This window comes from Botrytis byssoidea, assembly GCF_014898295.1.
Source record: "Botrytis byssoidea strain MUCL 94 chromosome Unknown BBYS_002, whole genome shotgun sequence".
NCBI classification, from domain to species: Eukaryota; Fungi; Ascomycota; class Leotiomycetes; order Helotiales; family Sclerotiniaceae; genus Botrytis; species Botrytis byssoidea.
The window spans coordinates 1,673,956-1,685,398 of record NW_024065843.1 but is presented as its reverse complement, the minus strand read 5'-3'; the positions used below and the strand labels follow the sequence as shown (position 1 = coordinate 1,685,398).

The following is an 11,443-nucleotide window of genomic DNA, read 5'->3' as shown; positions in this document are numbered from 1 at the left end:
ATTTTGAGCTCTGGTGGGTCTCCAAAGTATTCAATTCAATTATAGAACAGCGAGCTACATCTCCTACCTACCTACCTACCCTAACCTAGTAGAACTTTTCATAATTATATCACAGCCAAGTCCACAGCCAAAGCCGCAGCCAAATTCACAACCAAATATCCAACTACAACTGACAACCAAATTTACAATTGACAACCAAATATCCAGCTCACAACCTGTCAATCATCGTCATCATCGTCACCAGTCTCTGCGATTTGCTCCCGTTGACTACCATTCTCCACCATTTATCACCAATTGTCAACATTGACCACCCATTTACCACCGCAACCCACCACCACAGCCAACCACTGGACAAGCCATTACCACTTAATTCAACCCTTGAACCCTATCAAATTTACGAATTCGAACCCCAGAGCCGAGATATATCACTGGCATTATCCATTATCCACGGGCGTTACCCGTCACCTGTACGCCCTAACTTAAAAAGAAAAGTTACTACAGACAGTTACGGCGAAGTACGAACAGGGGCCATAAAAAAAAGTCAAAATAGCTTGCTTTACCGCCGCCAGGTAACTAACTAGTAAGAACAAGCTCGAACCCATAAGTAATTCAATCATAGTTTTGACACTACTACCACCAGTACCACAGTTCCACGCGGCTCCTCTTTAGAACACCTAGATCAACATCATTCGAGAACCATTTTTGCATTTCCATGAGACGCAGTCATATAGCAGATTACTCAGGTCGAATACCAGAGTCAGCCAGCAGACAGGGAGCTCAGGAAGCAGCATACAGGCGATATACTCCAGTAATATAGTGGCTGCATGGCAATATAAACCATTCGAAATCCCCTCGACATTTCCAATCCACCGGTTCAAACTGAAGAAGAATCCGACATCAACAATTTAGCATCGCATATAAAAGCTTCATCTATGCTACAAAGTTAGCAGAGTAAGCAAAGGCTGTTCGCGACAATAGATCTTGAACCGGAATTTACTTAATGGTTGTTGTAATGGCCATGGCTAACAATGGGTACGTGCTTCTTTCTCCATTCCCCTCTGCCCTCAGAACCGCTCCCTGGGTATCAGCAGAAGCTTTCGCACATGCCAATTGTATCGATAACTACTAAATGAGATTGTGGGCTGCATCCTCTCCGTTATTGCTCTCTACATCCCAGATTTTACGCATGCGCTGACAGAATTGAATTACATAGATCACTTTCTCCTGCCCCTCCTGCGGCTTTCCAAGAGCCCCCACCCGATTACATTGAAAATGGACGCCTATATCATGGACTACATAAAGGAAAATACATGTTTCCTTGCGACGAGGTAAATGCGCCAGGTGTTGTTAGGTGGGATATTGCACACGAGTAAATGCTGATATACGTCCACAGGATGAGAAAGATCGGATGGATATATTTCACAAATTTTTCGAAGTCGCAATGGGAGGTGTATTGCACTCAAGGAATACCACGTTCACGAATAATTATGATGGGCCACGAATTTTGGATCTAGGGACAGGTACCGGAATATGGGCGATTGATATGGCCGAGTAAGAATAAGATTTTGTCTCATTTGAGGCCATAAGTCTGCAAAACAAAGGGACTGACAACTTCGGTATATAGCAAATATGGTTCAGATATGGGTACAGGTGAAGTTCTCGGGCTTGACCTAGCTAGAATACAACCTCCAACGTAAGAATTCACGAATCTTTCCTTCCGAGCAACGTCATATACTAAGCATCACTCCAGTATTCCCGAAAATTTACAGTTTTTACAAAGAGACATAGAATCGCCCTGGTGGGGACTCGAAGTTGAGTCGTGGGATATGGTCCATATACGGATGCTTTCTGGGAGCATCAATAGCTGGCCTGCATTATACCAAAAGGTCCGCAGGTAAGGCCTCCATCTCACCCCCCCTTCTACAGTACATGACTTTACCTAACACAATATGGTAAGGTATCTCAAGCCTCAGGTGGGCCGTTTCGAGCAGGTTGAAATAGATTTTACTCCTCGCTCAGATTTCGGGGACATTCCAGCCGACTCGGCGCTGGCTACATGGGCGCGGAACCTTTTCGAAGCTACTCGGCGCAATTTTCGACCTCTAGCTTATAATACCGAGATTCGAGCAATGCTTCAAAAAGAAGAGTTTCTCGATATTCAAGAAGAAGTGATACGAATTCCCCTTAATCCATGGCCCGATGATTCACAAGAAAAAGATGTTGCAAGATGGTACAATCTGGCCCTCACCCAGGGACTAGAAGCAATGACGCTTGGGCCCATGCACAGAATTTACGGGTGGACGAAAGATGATGTCACAAGGCTGATTACAGAAGTGAGGAGAGATATTTGCAATAGGAAAATTCGCGCTTACAATAATTTGTGAGTATTCTCCTTCTTATTCAGATCTGTCAAGAACTCACCTGGGCGTTCTTGAAACACTAAACAGCTCGATTTGAACTCTCAATGAGGCAGTGCAATGTCGAACTGAGAGTATTAAGAGTTCACTAACTTAATTATAATCTAGGCATGTATGGACTGCACGCGCACCGGTCAAACCCCCTTCATAGACATCTTTGAGGTTTCAAGAGGGGGGAAATTATAAACGAAGACCGATTGGTCAATTTGGTTTGGATCGGCGAACTTTAAGTTTTTTTTTTCGGATATTGCGATCAATTTCAACCAGGGTTTTGGTCTAGCTGTTCATTCCGAACCTTGCCTTTTGGCCTGGCGCGCTTTTGAGGCTAGGGCGGATGATTGATGTATTTTATGGGATGGAACTTTATGCGCATTATTGTTGGATGCGCGCGCATATCATATGCAGCTTAAGCGCCTGCAAGAATGCGGATCGTCATTGAGAGTTGTTGGGGATTTGATGTACCCACGGCTGATTGACCGAAAATGCTAGGTACATCCGCGAAAGATCATATGAGAGGACGGCGAAGTTTGGGTGGCAATCTATACCTCAATTCTTATAGGATATTCAAGGGAAGGGGCGGACCGAAGCGTATACGAAGTGTGGCGGGCATTATCACGGATTGGCCCGAGTACAAACACAGCAGACTGTTGCTCCCAAGATTTCGGGTCAAGCTTGCCTAAAGCGTAGTGGAAATGGGTTACACGAAGCCTTGGTAAAATTGAGAGGCGCAGCACGACATGAACCCGACAATTCTTGGACTGCATACTACAGTATTTGGTAATTTAAAATACCAAATTAACTGTGATTTCTGACGTGTCGGTTGTATGGCGGAAAATGAGGAAATGAGTGTGCTGGCCGTTACACAACTCATGAAGGTTACATTTTTTAATTTCAACGGATGAGAAAGAACAATTGATTGGTCACTTTTGTCCCATCATTAAAGATCCGAGATATGGTAGCGAGAGCCAACAATGAGAGCGCAGCCGACGCACGGAACATCAATAAATGTGCACATACACACACACATACCTACACATACACACGCTTGCTTACTTCCTCTTCTCACAATTCTTTCTCAGCATTTTTTTTATTTAAAAGAAGTTACAGTTTCCGTATTTAGTACTGAAAAGTTTAGAAGGATTGGATGAACTTCTCAGTTGGTGGACACTGAGTACACGGTTAGAAGTAGACGATTAGCACGTACTCTACTTTTGGATTCGTCTGCAGCTTTTTAACGATATACCCCAATGCATTTTTATGTTTTTTACTTTCTTCTTCCATTTGGATGGGTTGATTCATTTGTTGGTTTCTTTGTCACGTGGGTTTTGTTCAATTTTACTACAATTATCAGCATAAGCATTGCATCTTGAGTTTCATGTATATTTGATGATATCCCTCTTGCAGTTTTTTTCCCAATTTTTTGTTGAAGATGATTTGGAATTTGGAATTCCAACAGCATATACCTTCCGCACGTGCATGCATAGAATCTGGCATGGATTGGATCGGGATTTGATTTGAAAAGATGAGTGGACGAATGGATGCATGGATGGATGGTGGTAATGGACGAATGGATCAATGAAAAGACGGATCTATACATCCAATCAATCTTTTTTTATCTCTCTTCCTTTTGGTTACTACGCTGGAGGGAATTATTGCATACCCATCTATCTTTCTATCTCTTTCTGCTTGCCTATTTTCCCATACCTATGTACTTAGTTGACTTTGTAAATATATATACCTACACATATAACCGGTACAGCACGCGTTTGTGGTGTCGGCCTGCGTATCGCATGTAAGAACCGATTAAAAAGCAGTGGAGAAATGCGTTTACGTGTGTGACGAAATAGAATGGTGAGTTTATTTATTAAGCGCAGAGAGGAAAATGAAAATTGTATTGGTGATGCCCTCAGGGTGCGTATGTATGTCATGTAATGTTGTGTTTGGTATGTAGATTTGTGTATGGCGCGTGTGTATGTGAGATCTTACGTGTGTGGATGGTAGATATGACACGTGCGTATAATTGAAATTGGGGATGAACGGTATGGGATACTGGTAAGTGTGGAATAGGGTAGAGGAGATTGACCCAGGGGTAGAGCGGGACTATGGACAATGGGCGATTTGTTTTAGGGGTGGTGGATGGATGGATGGGGAGTTGAGAGGGTGGATTGGACTGATTGGATTGGGATGAAGGGAGGGGGGAGAGTATAGCCCTGGCTGGCGTTAAGGGTATTGTCGCGCTTATTTTGAGGGGGGGGGATGGAAGGGTTGGGGGATGAGGGCTGGGCTGGGATGGGGCTGGGGTTCTGGGGAATGGGGGACTGAGGGAACGGGGGGATAAGGGAATGGGGCGCTTATATTCTTGGTAGTTTCATGGGGGATTTTGGGGGGGAATGGGAAGGGAAAGGGGGTGTGGTTGTGGTTGTGGTTGTTTTGAAGGGGGAAGACTTGGGTTTGAGTTGGAGGAAAGTTATTTTGGTGCAGAAAGGGTGGATTGCGGGGAGGGAAATCGATGGGTTTTTTCATTTCATTTCTATTCTATTTCTTTGGGGAGAGGGAGAGGGAGAGAGAGAGAACTAGGCGGGTGAGAGGTGGGGAATGGGGACTGGCGACTGCATAGCTGCAAAGGTAGAATAGATGGGAGATGGTGGATGGGAGTTTGGAATTAGGGATAAAAGATAAAAGATGTCGAGAAGGTGAGAAGGTGGGATCTATGTTGAGTGATGAGATTTGGGAGTTGATGGGAGATTCCTGTAGTTTATTTAGATTTTAGAGGGTATTGAGCTTCTTGAGTTGGGTTGTTGGGTTGATGGAGCGATGGATAGGTGAGCATTGATGAGGGGGAGCAAAGGGAAGGGAAGGGAATGAGATCTTTTGAGGGGAGAAGGGGAGCGGGGTTGTGGACTCTGCAGATGTGGATGGATGTATATGGAAGGGAATGGGGATCAAGGCAGGTTTTATATTCTTCCTTGGGGCGGGTTTGGGTGTGTGAGATAATGTGAGATATAAGTGAGATGAGAATCAAGATGTGGAACCCATGGACTAAAAAATACCATGCTATAGGATTCAAACTGAGATCGTAATATTAATACTAGATATTTGGAAAGAGGAAGAGAAGAGAAAAGAAAGAGAAAGTAATGGATCAACCTCGATATCTTGTAGAGTTGTGAGTTGGGAGTTGGGAGTTTCGAGATAGCTCTTTTGTGTATTATGTGAGGAGGTGTGGTCTCAGTATGTGTGTAAATGGTTATGGGTGTATGTAAATGAATCGCGAGGAAGGCGGGTTGATGGATTTTGTGGATTTTGTGGAATGATGGGGATTTGATATGTTGGGTGTGTATGGATGTATGGATGTATGGATGTATGGATGTATGGATGTATGGATGTATGGATGTATGGATGTACATCTTTTTGGTATCTCAGGGGGGGAAGTTTTATATTTCTCCTGGGTACGGAGAGGGGTATTCTCATATATATATGTGTGTGTGTGTGTATGTACGTGCAAGCTCCCATCGCATCGCATCTGCACCATGTATAAAATTATAGATCATCGATTCGAGAATCGAGGATCTATATGATATATATGTGTAATATATAATATGGAGTTCTATCCCAATCGATGGATATCTTTATATTATTATAAATTATCTATTATACGAATCGGAGTACCATTGCAGATGTCGAATACTAGGTAGGTATATTTCATTACTTCTATATATATATTTTTCGAGAGCATGGTTCATGCGATATCGAGTAAGCTATAATATGGGAGATGAAGATGTGATGTATGGATATCAAAAGATCTTTGACTAGGAAATTGCAAATTGAAATTTGTCTAAGGTGACTATGTATCGGATTTGCATTCCGTTGTATAGATTTTAGAGTGATGTTTCTTAGGGTGTTTGGATTCATTTTCTAAAGTTTTGAGAGGAGAGGCGAGGATAAATACTGTGTATTATATGTTGGAGTCGCGGATTGGGGGTACGGTTGGATTTAGGGGTTTGTTGTGGAGAGGAATTGTTGGAACAGATTTGGGCCTGTGTATGATGGATTGGGATCGTTGAAGAGGGAGGGGTGGAGTGGAGTGGGTGTGGATTAGGTATAGTATGATACGGTATGGTATGGTATGGTATAGTTTGGTAAGAAGGGCAATTCCAGTTTTGTTTGATGGAATAGACAGGTGACTATATGTATGGGTATATTATCTGCGGTATGGAGTTCAGAGATGATAGAAGTTATTTATGAAGGGGGGAGGGGAGGTATGATTCTCTGCTTGCTGTTCCTGGGCTATGAAATCTATGAAATTTAGGGAATGTATGAGGTCTATCTCGGTTTATGTATGTACACAATTACTATCTCCACTGAGAATCATATCCAAATCCTGCTTCTGTGTGATTATTACATTCTTTATATATCGATTTTTGTTCTATGTGCTTTGTAATCTTACAAGATATCGAATTTGATAGGGGGGAATTGCTCTCCTGCAAACTCTTTTCATGCTGTGTTTATAGAAGCTAAAGTGGAGGTTTTCGAAATGAGATTTGGTCTCTTATGTGTATTTGAGGAAGACCTGGGGATATGAATGTGCATATATTTGATTTGAAACGGCTTCCTTGCTAATTTCTCAACGTATGAGATTTGGAAAATCACTTTTGGAAATTTGTAGAGCAAATACCTTTCTCGAGAGAGTGTGTTTTCGGATACATGTGCCTTATTATCGTCTTTCTCTTGAGATTTGTTGTCGGTCTTGTTCACGTCAAGGTTTTTACACCACGTTTGCCCAGTTTTATATTTCAATATTTCGGATTTTGTGAGCAAGAAACTTAGTGAAAAGATGAACATTGAATTCCCTTTGTTATCATAATATCATGACCAGAGGTTTGAAGTCCACAAGTGAGCCTCACAGCTGGTGTGCGCATCACCTGGCAATTATCGATGAATGAGATTTCGTCTCACGTAGACTTTGGGGGTAGGTACCAGAGATTTAAATGCCGAAGTCTGCCTCTCTGATGCTTCTGATGCTGCTTAGCTGGTTCATATCTTGTGTACCTACTACCCTGGTAGGATAAATATCTTACAAAAAAGAAATGGGAGAACAAGTCGTGGGGTTTTTTTCGACGGTGCTTGACTACCCTTTGCCGGGTAATACCACTAGAATCCCAAATAATCAGACTTGACTATCACTTCAATATCGGTGTATTCTCAGTCAACCTAATCCCCTTCAGCCGCTCAGGTTGCCGTGAATATTGCACACTGCCCATCGAAATCAACTGTTTATATGCTCATGATTCCGCCATATCTGACTACTAGGTAGATATTAGGAGTTGTACTTTAAGATAATCAACAAGACTCTTGGCACTCTCTTTATTTGTCCGCAGCATGATGTACTTTCACTTCAATCGATTCAAGAAGCTATATAATGTGACTTCGGTACCGCAATCAAGCAGAGTTTATGCTGCAGTAAACATCATCTCTTATATGCTCCGGCGCTGGTTATATCAACGACTGCCCCCTTCTTGACGCATTTCATATATTTGGTTTTGGAATTACGACGAAGTATACTGAATTGTATTGTCCGGTAAGTCAGATTGCTCTCTATATTTGTGCTAATAAATATCAATGCTTCCCCTGATGAAATTGTAAGTCGGTAAATTGGTGACATAAAGTCAAAAGTTGTGAATAAGCTACTTGAATCCTCCAACAAGCCTATCAAAGTTATTTTACCTTCTCTGAGAATAGGTACCATGAGAACCTTCCTTCAATTGACTCGCTCACACTCTATGTACTTCGCAAAAATAGCCATTGTCGGATCAAGCGATGAATGCCGTCAAAAGTGGGAGGAAAACTCGATTATCACGGTAAAGCCCAGATTGACGGGTATCATGGGGAAATTACAGGGATTTGTCATCCTGCAGAAAGAAAGTCATCATCGTGAATCTCATGGGGAAAAGTCTTCACGGGATTAGATGGAAGGTCTACGCCCTCAAAGCCACAATATTGGTCTGTGATAATTCTCATGCTTCTTAAGCTAGTCGGCTAGTCGGCGGCTTTTATGTCTTTTCTGGAATGGTTTGAGTGATAAGAGTTCTGTGATATCGTGAACCTTCACAATACCACAACAGCCTGCTCGAGAGAATAGGAATGAAGAATAAATGGAGATATAATAATCGAATCGGATGTGACCACGACTTTGTGAGATTTGTATTGTATGGAGCGGAGATGCCTCCGTCAAGATCAAGGAGCCATGTGATGGTCGGCTATTGCGGCCGATCAAGAGATAGCCGGCCGCCTGAAGAGCCGACCATTCAAGGATATAAAGGAAATAAAGGATGTCAAGCCCTTTAAATCCGTAAATCCTTCTTTCGCTTATGTAACCCAATCTAGACTGACAAAGAGTGCAGAAGCTCTGACCTTGTGATGTAAGTGATAAAGTAACCTTGTCATTCAAGGTTGTCTTCAAACATCACCAAGTAATAAGCATTATCAAGTCCATGAAGTCCATGTTCAAAGGATGCAATATTAAGATTGATATATATACCTATTTACACCTACATTAATCATGTCAATCACTTCTTATTTCAACCCATCTAGGAGTAAATACCCCTATACCCCTTATTGAAAATGAATTACCATTCGCCGAGTTGAACTTTCAGCTGCTAGAGAAACTCAAGGTGTATCGTTATTGGCCATAAGCTTTTATCCGTTGAATGCTGTGCTGGATCGAGCCGAACTATAATCCAAAGCAGTAAAGTCAGTGATCAATGATGACGATATGACACGGCACTTTCTATCCGAACTCACTCAACTACACTCGACCACACTCGACCACACTCGACCACACTCTACTATGACTACGGACTTAAGTCTAGAAGATGCCGATTATCCACAATTATACAAAATGCCAATGTATAGACGTAGATCCCCCGCCCCAATTCATTCTTCTTCAACACACCTCATCTTGAAAATTCTACTGTGATTCAAGATAGATGGATGGAATAAAGCGCGTCCTGTCAAGGCCAAATGCGAAGCCGTACCGCACGAAACATATCAACGATGATCAACCATATATAAACGAAAATGGGCATCTGGATTTTGGACCAGGGGACATCGAGAATCCGAAGAATTGGTCGACCACGAGACGATGGTATATTACCGTGGTAGCAGTTTTGCTCGTCGTCAATGCAACTTTTGCATCGTCAAGTCCATCGGGATGTTTGACAGGAATCGAGGCAGAATTTAATATCTCTGCTGAAGCTGCAGCGTTGGTCATCTCGGTTTTCCTTTTGGGATACTGCTTTGGACCCTTGTTCTGGGCTCCATTATCAGAATTTTTTGGACGGAGATGGATCTTTTATATCTCGTTTACCTTGTACCTGGCATTCAACTTCCTCTGTGCTTTCGCCAATAATTTCGCAGCTCTCTTGATAGGACGATTCATAACCGGTACCATGGCCAGTTCGCCACTTTCGAATGCGCCTGGAGTTCTCGCTGATATTTGGGGCCCTGTGGAAAGAGGAAATGCAATGGCTCTGTTCTCGATGATGACCTTCGCTGGGCCAGCTTTGGGTCCTGTCATCTCTGGCTTTCTCGAATTGAAGAAAGATTGGAGGTGGAATTTTTACGTCATCTTATGGCTTGCGGGTATCACCGAACTTCTAATGTTTACCATACCAGAGACTTTACCTTCGAAAATATTAGTAAATAAAGCTAGGAGAATAAGGGCATTGAGAATTCCAGGTTACGAAAACGTCAAGGCTCCTGTCGAAGATAGCGATCGCACATTATGGCAACTTTTCAAGGTCGCACTCATTCGACCATGGCAACTCCTCGTCGACCCGATCTCGTTCGCTGTTGCGGTTTACTTATCTGTCGTGTATGCTCTACTGTATATGCTGTTCACCATCTATCCCATTATCTTCCAGGAGAAGCGTGGTTGGAACTCCGGAGTGGGAGAATTGCCACTGATTGGTACAATTATTGGAGCCTTCATAGGAGGTGTTGCCATCTTTATGGTGTCTTCTCGCGATAGGAAAAGGCTGGAAGCTGGCCATATTGGAGTAGCAGAGGATCGTTTACCAGTCGCCATGGCCGGTGGAATCATTTTTCCAATCACTATGTTTTGGTTCGCGTGGTCTGGAAATTATAACGAGGTGCACTGGATTGTTCCTACTCTTGGAGGAGTATTCCTCTCCACATCAATTCTTCTCATTTTTGTCGCCTATCTCAACTACCTGACTGATACATACCTAATGTATGCCGCGAGTGCCGTTGCTGCGAATACTGTTTGCAGATCGGCAGCTGGCGCCGCAGCTCCGTTGTTTACATCATATATGTTCGATGCTCTCGGCGTCGGCGGTGGTGGCTCATTAATCGGTGGAATTGCCGTTCTTCTCGCCCCAATCCCGTTCTTATTTTATAAATATGGTGGAGCCATACGAGAACGATCTAAATTCGCTCCCACGCCTACGAAGAAACCTTCCAATGGAGAAGATGTCGGCAATGAAAAAAATGGCGAGACCGCCCAACCCTCACCAGACAGAACGACTCAAGATAGGACCAGTATCAGCTCTGAGTCATCATCAAGTATAGCAAGCATGCCAGCTTCCCCGCGTGAAAATACTTATCATCAAGAAGGATATATTGAGGAGGGAATGGGATATGGGCGTGTAGCACTTCCTAGTGATACGAGAGCACACGATGCTGGACAGCTTGCGAGCGAGAAGTGAGAAGATGAGCCAAAAGGTAGAATGTGGAACGTGTAATTATTAGAAATGTTTTGCATGATCGTAGTTAGCGCGGAGCAAATGTGGAATATCCAAGGCATGGCGATGGCGTTTTGTCATGAATTTGATAGCGAATGTAAACTCGGCGATGAATGTATGATTTATTGCAACTTCTGTGTATTCATTATGGTGAAGTGAGTTTAAGAAGGATTCCGGCAAGAAATGAGAGGGACCGATGGATGTTGTATCGTGTCTGCGGGCATTCAGCATGCGAGTTCTAAATTCTTCTACACCCAGCCTCATCAC

General features: G+C 43.0%; 2 protein-coding genes across 2 annotated transcripts; both read left to right on the top strand.

Moving 5' to 3' along the window:
* Positions 1-1,000: 1,000 nt before the first annotated feature.
* On the top strand, positions 1,001-2,568 carry EAE97_001273 (uncharacterized protein; the record flags this gene model as incomplete). Its single annotated transcript, XM_038871783.1, has 7 exons — positions 1,001-1,032; positions 1,214-1,328; positions 1,394-1,551; positions 1,625-1,693; positions 1,751-1,894; positions 1,958-2,380; positions 2,526-2,568. 7 exons carry the CDS (start codon positions 1,001-1,003, stop codon positions 2,566-2,568), a joined length of 984 nt encoding a protein of 327 aa, XP_038737684.1.
* A 6,832-nt stretch (positions 2,569-9,400) lies between these two features.
* On the top strand, positions 9,401-11,140 carry EAE97_001272 (uncharacterized protein; the record flags this gene model as incomplete). The annotated part of the gene is made up of 1 exon (XM_038871782.1): positions 9,401-11,140. The coding sequence occupies one exon, from the start codon at positions 9,401-9,403 to the stop codon at positions 11,138-11,140; it is 1,740 nt and encodes a 579-aa protein (XP_038737683.1).
* Positions 11,141-11,443: the final 303 nt, after the last annotated feature.